Source organism: Benincasa hispida, chromosome 11 (genome assembly GCF_027475165.1).
Source record: "Benincasa hispida cultivar pf3 chromosome 11, pf3_genome.v1.1, whole genome shotgun sequence".
In the NCBI taxonomy this organism is placed as follows: domain Eukaryota; kingdom Viridiplantae; phylum Streptophyta; class Magnoliopsida; order Cucurbitales; family Cucurbitaceae; genus Benincasa; species Benincasa hispida.
Window position 1 is genome coordinate 76,461,486 of NC_143488.1, and position 7,948 is coordinate 76,469,433.

The window sequence follows — 7,948 nt, forward strand, 5'->3', positions numbered from 1 at the left end:
CAAGGTTTCTGTAGACATGGATACATTTGCAAGTCTTTCACTAAAAAGACAAGGAATAACTTTACATCAGCTGATGCAAATTATTAGAAAAACATTGCACAGAAATATTCTTTGTTAACAGAGTTAAAATGCCTACTCACCTGAATATTCAAAGGATAAACAACAGCAACATCAGAAAGAGAAACATCCATCATTTTATTTGATGCAATCAATGAGCTCCACTTGATTTCTTATCATGATTCATCATGTTTACAGTATTAAAAAAAGAGGAGGGAAACTCTAGGTACATAGTTAATACTAGTGGTAATCATAACTTTTTAGCTTTGAAACAATGAAGATGCTTAAATCTTACTCAATGGGTTGACAAATGGGAATGGGATAGATATTACACCAGTCATTGATTATAATGAAAAGCATGGGTATTATAGTGGAGACATAAATAGCAATTTGAGGATGAAAAAGATTGAGTGTGTGTGAGATTAGTTAAGGTGTGTATACATTGACTCCAACGTTTTATGGTACAGAAGGAAAAAAAATGGAGCCAAACGGGACAAGTGGACAGAATCCATGAGTATCAAAGTAAATGATCATGATGAGCTCTCTTAAAGTCAACAAGCACCATAGGAGAATATAACTAAATGTGTTTCTTGATGTGAAAAAAGTGAAGAAAGCTGTTTTAATCATTGCATAATTTGTGTTAGTGATCTAATAATCAACAAACTATTTTTGAACTTCAGTCTTTTACTCAACACAATGTTGTGATTTTCATACAGCAGCAGTGTGTGTAGTGGAAGATGAAGAGGTATCCATAACCTTAAAGATCTCTAACTGATTCTCTTGAATGATAATAGTTGAAGAAGATGAAAGAGAAAACTGATGTCAACTAGATATGGAAAGAACAGAGAAATCAGTACAAAGTTCATTACTGCTTTGCTATTCTTTGTCTTTAAGTGGTGGATTATCTAACTAGCTTTTAGATTATGCTAACAGACCCAGCAGATGAGCTAAGAGAATCAATTAAGATAAATGGAGAATAAAGCAAGGCCAAAAGGTGAAAGATCTGCCGGCTGATATGTTTGCTTTATCATTATTGCAATTATCAGTCTAAATAACCAAGTCAAAATAGAGTAACTTGAACTAACAAGAATTTCAAACCATTTCAAATTTAATTAATTTCAGGTGAATAGGCAAATCCCATTTTCGTTTAATGGACAATAATAAAAGAGAAGTAGAAAAAGTTCAAACTATGGGAGAACTTATGATTGCACTCTCATTAAGCTAAAACCGCCAGAGCTAACCTAGTAGGCAAATTAAACAGGAAAATAAAATCCTATTTTAAGAGCACTAAATGGAAACAATTATAGTTTTTTCCTGAATATGATCAGTGATACACACATTTTGTATTGTAAAGTAAGAAATAAATAAATAAATAAAAATAAAATAAAATAAAACCTGCAGTGGTCAAGGGGTGAAAACACAAGTCAAGAAGATAATAGATATGGATTTTTAAGAAAATGTTGAACTCAGGTTTTGATGCATAAAAGGTTACAAATGGGGGAGATGAAGGACAGTACTCTACTTGATTTACTTATTTGCTTCTCAATATGTTCAAGAAGTATGCCTACATTTCAATTCACGTACAGTAAGGAGTAAAATGAAGAACGTTGAATATGGACCATGTGATAGTCCATTGTGGAAGCAAGAGTCATTACTTTTTGCTGAGTGAAAAAGTAAATAGAAGATCCAAGTAGCACTTACATAGGTGTTGAAATATTGCAGTCCTGATTCATTTATCAATCTTAGGACCCAGATAGAGGTCTTTTCAAGCCAATCTTCTCCGTCTGGGTGCCCGAGAGTTTCCACTGTCTACATCAGAAACTTGTAAAGCATCACTTCTCCTTCTGGAGGATGATGTTGAAATAGAGACCATGGAATCAATTTCTACAGCAGTGTCCATTTGACTCTCTGAATTGATAACAGCAGCAATGCTAGAGAAAGAATCTCTATCCTCGACAGGTGGAGGAGGCTGCTCTTGACTTCTAGGAATGAGTGGATCAGTATACAAAAAACCATCTGGAAGCCTATCAGCGGAATTAAATGCAGAAGTAAGAGAAGAAACTCTTGTCCGGTGTAATAATGATCGAAGCACTGGGAGAGACTGAAGACGGGTTTCCCCTGCCTCAATGCTAGCCACATCAGTGTGTGCTAAATCTCCTACATCATCATGATGGGGCAATGAAATTTGTTCTCTACGAATGCCCCTGGATGTTAAAATCCTATTCAACAAGGTTGGAGATCTACCAAATGTTTCATGTGAACTGTCTGGCTCTGGCGGTTGGTCTAGATCACGATTGAAATCGAATCTGTTTCCCAATCGTCGAATCATATCCTCCACTGGGAAACTAAATGCAGTCCTCTGGATGGTTTGCCTCAAACTTTCAACCTTTCGAGCATGGGGCCTTAGAGGAATCTTAAGTGTAGCATCCTCCTCGGTCACAGGGGTACTGCTGCCACGCCCATAAATTGGAGTCACATTCTTTGTAGTAACCTCTCCTTTACATACAGGACATTCCTTGGCTTCTGAATGTAGATGTAACCATCGATAAAGGCACGGCCAGCAGTATAGATGACCACAACAAGTTACAACGGGGTCCCTAGCCAAATCCAGACATATATTGCAATCAAAGAAACTACCATCAGAGTCACTGCTCTTTTCAACATCACTCTTATTCTCTGTTTTTTCATCTTCCAACGCTTCATTGTTAATTTCACACGTTTTCCCAGTTTCATTTTTCCTTTCCTCAGCAGTAATACTACCCTCACCAGCTTGCAATGGCTGTAATGAATTCCCATTGCCTGAATTGACCATGATTTCACTTAATTCCATTGTAATATTCCGAGTCTCAGAAGGAATTTGAACTTGACGCCTTCTCCACCGCTGTCTCGTCCTAAACCTGATAGCTTCCCCAAATCTATGAACAGGATCCTCTGTCAAATCAGCTAAATTCACATCTTCATTTGGAACGGAATTCGAAAGCGGCTCTGGAATAGGACCCAGATTCAAGTCAAGGTTCATTGCATCAAAGATTTCATCACCCATTACAAATTTATCAGGAAAGCAAAAAGAAAAAAGAAAACCTCCAATTTAACCCGAAACTTAGTAGCCTCAAGTTAGAAGAAAACCCAATGGCACCATAAGATTCAAATTACCTCAAAGCACGAGGATCAACCCTGTCCCAGATGAACAATCCCAGAAAGATCAATCCACCCTTTTCCAATAGCAAATCCCTCACAACACATCCTTAAATTCATAAAAGGCTAGAAAAGCACCGCCAATGAATCCATACACAAAACCCCAATTCTCCCAAAACCAAACTAACCCAGTCGAAAAAAAATAAACCCTCGATCAATTTCGCTACGCAGACAGTGAAAAAGAGTCACGAAATTTCATCGAACTTAGCCTTAACCCCATCAATCCCAGTTCATCAAACGATAAAAAGAATAACTGAATTAAAAAATCCCAATTCTAAAGTGGCAAAGAAAATTAGGGTTTATCGCAACACAACCCAAACAACGAAATTCTCACACGCTGATTCAGAAGAAGAACAAGAAAACTAAACACCTGACTCAGACGACAGCTCTCGATTCCATATCATTCAAATAAACCCCAAATTGTATTCTTCCTTAGACCCAGCTGCGTTGAAGTTGATTCGCCATCGATCAACGATCTGGTCCACACAGAAGCAAGAGAAATTAAAATAAAAGTCAGAGAAAGAAAAAGGAAAGGGAGGTTAATCATGGTAGAGACAGAAATTGAAATAGAATGGAACAGAAGAATCATACGATGATGAGGCGATCGATGGATAAGATGAATTGAAAATTGGGGATTATCGGATCGAGCGGCTGAGATGTGAAAAAGAAGATGTATGTGGCACCGTGGGATTGGCGGCACTAACTTAATTTCTTCTTCTTCTTTCTTCTTCTTCTTGCTCTTGTTGTTCAGTGATGATGGTACAGACTACAGAGAGATTAAAAGAGTTCACTTTTTTTGGCAATTTTTTTACGTATCTTTCTGGATTTTTTCAGGCATGGATTTTTGGCAAAACTAACTTATGTATCTAAGTTTATGGTCAGATCTTACACTTTTTTTTTTTTTAATAATTTTTATTAAAACAAAATAAGTGGAAAAAACATATTTTTGTTGATTTTCATTTTGCCCTTAAATTTTTAAATTTTGAAAGTATAAAATATTGGAAATTAGGAATTGAAGGAAAACAAAACTCATAATTAAATGGTAAAAATTAGCATTCTAAAGAAATTAGGGACCAAATGAAAATTAAAGAAAATTCAAGGATAAAAAGGTAATATTTTGGAACATGACCATTGTTGAATGAGAAAAAAATTCCGGCCAATTAGATTTTGCAACGTCATCATGATGAAAACCAGACCCACTATGAAAATTATAAATTGGATCGGGTCGAATAATTAAAGTCACTTGAGCCCAACCCAATTCAAGCCCATTATAAATCTTTTGAGCTAAATTAAAAATTGGGCTCAAGCCCATATAAAGGCCTATGAGAAACCTCTATAAATAGAATAGAGGTCTTACCTCTTCATTTGGGGGAAATTGGAAGAATTGAAGGCCAAAATTCTATGAAGATTTGAAATTATAAAGATTGAAGCTCTGAAGATCTAAAGAATATAATTCTTTTCAAGCTCTAAAGACTGAAGCTCTCAAGCTCTCAAGTTCTGAAGATCAAAGCTCTTAAGATCTAAAGAATACAACATCTTTCAAGCTCTAAAGACTGAAATTCTAAAGCCCTCAAGATCTAAAGAATATAACATCTCTCAAGCTCTAAAGACTGAAGTTCTAAAGCTCTCGAGATCTGAAGTCCATATGACTAAAGCTTTGAGGATCTGAAAAATATAACTCTCCCAAAGTTTTATGGTTGGTCCTCCAAAAAGATCAACAAGCCCAAAGGTTGATCCTCCAAGAAGATCAACAAGTTCAAAGGTCGCTCCTCCAAGAAGATCGACGAGTCCAAAGGTCGATCATTCAAAAAGATCAACAAACCCAAAGGCTGATCCTCCAAGACATCAACAAGCCCAAAGACCGATCCTACAAGAAGATCATCAAGTCTAAAGGTCGATCATCCAAGAAGATCAACAAGCCTAAAGGTCGATCCTCCAAAAAGATCATCGAGTCCAAAGGTCAATCATCCAAAAAGATCAACAAGCCCAAAGACCGATCCTCCAAGAAGATCAACAAGTCCAAAGGCTGGTCATCCAAGAAGATCAACAAGCACAAAGGCTGATCCTCTAAGAAGATCATCAAGCCTAAAGGTTGATCCTCCAAAAATCAACAAGTCTAAAGATTGATTCTCCAAGAAGATTAATAAGCCCAAAAGCCGATCATTCAAGAAGATCAATAAGCTGAAAGATTAAAGTTATTTTTTTAGATAATGCATCAAAGGATTTGTATTAGGGATTGTACTCACTATACTAAAGAAATTAATACAAATATAAAGTTCAAATTTCATGAATTAAATTTCTCTGGAAATCTTGTCGAACAATTTATCACGCCCAGTGGGACCATCTTTACCTTTCATCTCTTTCTCTACAACAAGATTTACTTAAAGAAGTCATGATATCTAAAAGCAACAGTTTCAAAACTTCAAGCGATGTTTACACGAGAATAATTACTCGAAGTCGTTTCAAAGAAAATTCAACAATTTGAAGAGCTACTACCCTTTGAGGCCGCAAAGAATATATGGGAGCAATTGTCAAAATCAACAAATAACATGACTTTCATCAAGGAGAATCCGTTGTCTAATGAAGTCACTTTATCTTTTGAACAATCAAGTAAAGAAGCTTCAGAACGCAATATAATGTCAATCATGATGACAGACTTAGGTATGATTCAAGAAAGAATGGTTGAGCTTGAAAAGAAAATTAGCATGTGATGAAGACAGTTGAAGAAAGGGGTTGTGAAATTGCATCTCTCAAGAATCACATCAAGAGTCGTGACGATGCTGAATTAAGTCATACACCCGTAGTCAAGAATAATGACAAAGGGAATACTATTATACAAGAAAGTTGACGATAAAATTCGACCTCAATTGTTTCGTTGTTTGTTCAATAATTGCACGAGATGATTGCAAACTCTATCAAGGCTCAATATGGTGGATCTACTCAAAGTTCTCTATTGTATTCCAAACCATCTACAAAAAGAATTAATAATTTAATAATGCCAACAGGATACCAACCACATAAGTTTCAGCAATTTGGTGAGAAGGACAATCCAAAGAAACATGTTGCTCATTTTATCGAAACATGTGAAAATGCTAGAATGCAAAGGGACTTATTGGTCAAACAATTTGTTTGAACATTGAAAGAAAATGCTTTTGACTGGTACACTGACCTAGAGTCTAAATCAATTGACAGTTGGAAACAACTCGAAAAAAAGTTTTTTAATTGCTTCTTTAGTAGAAGACAAATAATCAGTATATTTAAGCTCACTAACACTAAGCAATGAAAAGGTGAACTTGCTATTGATTACATAAATCGTTTTGAGCTGCGAGTTTGGATTGCGAAAACCGTCTCACTGAACTATCTGCTGTTGAGATGTTCATTCAAGCATGCATTGGGGACTTTTTTACATTCTTTAAGGTATAAAGCCTTGCACCCTTGAAAATCTAGCTACTCGCACCCACGATATGGAGTATTGTTAGTGAAGGAAATCACAAACAGAGATCTCCATGAGTAGCGAAAGTGGATCGTTCCAAATTCCATTTGAATGAACACAAACAATTACAATCTTAAATGAAAACTAATAGGTCATGCATAAATAGAAATTACAGCATGTTATAAGAGAATACAAGGGATAGAGTATGCGTACCTTTGAAGAACCATTCTTCAAGTATCCCTCGATTAATGTCCAACGCGTCCAAAGATGCACTTGAACGCAACGAACGGAATAACCAACAACACGAACAGCCAACAGCTCCTCGAACCCAATCGAGTCCAACTTGATTCACGAACAAAGTTAGAACACCACCACAAGTGTTACCTTGGTATTCTCGGTGTGAGAATCTAGGAGTTGTGGGCTCTGTATGATCTTGGATTGAGGAAGATATGAGGTAGACGATCGAGTAAGTGGTAGATACGAACATTGTCTATTGCATAGATGATGTACTTCGATCATTTAGTAAATGCAAGCCTATCGTATAGACTTTGCTACTCGATCGTGTAGCAACAATCAACAATTAACTATCATATAGTCAACTCTAAGCGATCGTGTATGCTCTCAATGACTATCGCTTCGTAAAAACTATTTTTACTTGATAGCCTTTTCTCGTGAGAGTTTTTCGAGTGAATCAACTACTAATTTTGGAAAACAATTTTTCTTTTATCGCACGATTACCATAAAACTTCCAATAACCTCCCACTCAAACAGTTATTAGAGAAAAAGAATTAATCATATAATTAATATATTATAAATAAATATGATAACCAACTTATCATATTATATTTATAACCTATAGTTTTAATATTTCATCATATGAAACATATAAACAATATTTCTTTTTCTATTTTATGATACTTAATATAAATCATATTTATATTAATTCCTCCAATAATGTATCTAATACATCACACCAATTATATCACATACAATTGAATTTCCTCTTGTTAATTTGAACACTTCAAACTAACCCAAAATCTGATTCTCAACTTGAACCCATTGTGTTACCAAGAAGACCTCATAGACCTGTAGCTTGAAGCTCCAACGGTATGTGAATAACTGACTAAACTCTTTAGTCACGAGATCCATCATCTGTTAACTACCGGGCACTCCACTAAAGATTGACAGTTGCACTCTTCGCATTAAAGATATATTTATGTGTCCATATAACCAATCAATAGTGTGATAACTCTTCATAAATCA

The 7,948-nt window shown here is 35.7% G+C and overlaps 1 protein-coding gene across 2 annotated transcripts; it reads right to left on the bottom strand.

Moving 5' to 3' along the window:
* Positions 1-1,469: 1,469 nt before the first annotated feature.
* Positions 1,470-4,126, bottom strand: LOC120091094 (uncharacterized). 2 transcript variants are annotated; one of them, XM_039048933.2, is made up of 3 exons: positions 3,844-4,126; positions 3,623-3,728; positions 1,470-3,042 (listed from the first exon to the last, which is right to left on the bottom strand). In XM_039048933.2, exons 2-3 carry the CDS (start codon positions 3,654-3,656, stop codon positions 1,823-1,825), a joined length of 1,254 nt encoding a protein of 417 aa, XP_038904861.1. In that variant the 5' UTR covers positions 3,657-3,728; positions 3,844-4,126; the 3' UTR covers positions 1,470-1,822. The 2 variants fall into 2 exon arrangements, with proteins under 2 accessions (XP_038904861.1, XP_090163552.1); XM_090307426.1 differs by lacking the exons at positions 3,623-3,728; positions 3,844-4,126 and having other exon boundaries at positions 1,470-3,618.
* Positions 4,127-7,948: the final 3,822 nt, after the last annotated feature.

Excerpts from the sequence above, each read along its gene's own strand:
- LOC120091094 (XM_090307426.1), bottom strand. The coding sequence starts at position 3,100 with ATGGGTGATGAAATCTTTGATGCAATGAACCTTGACTTGAATCTGGGT.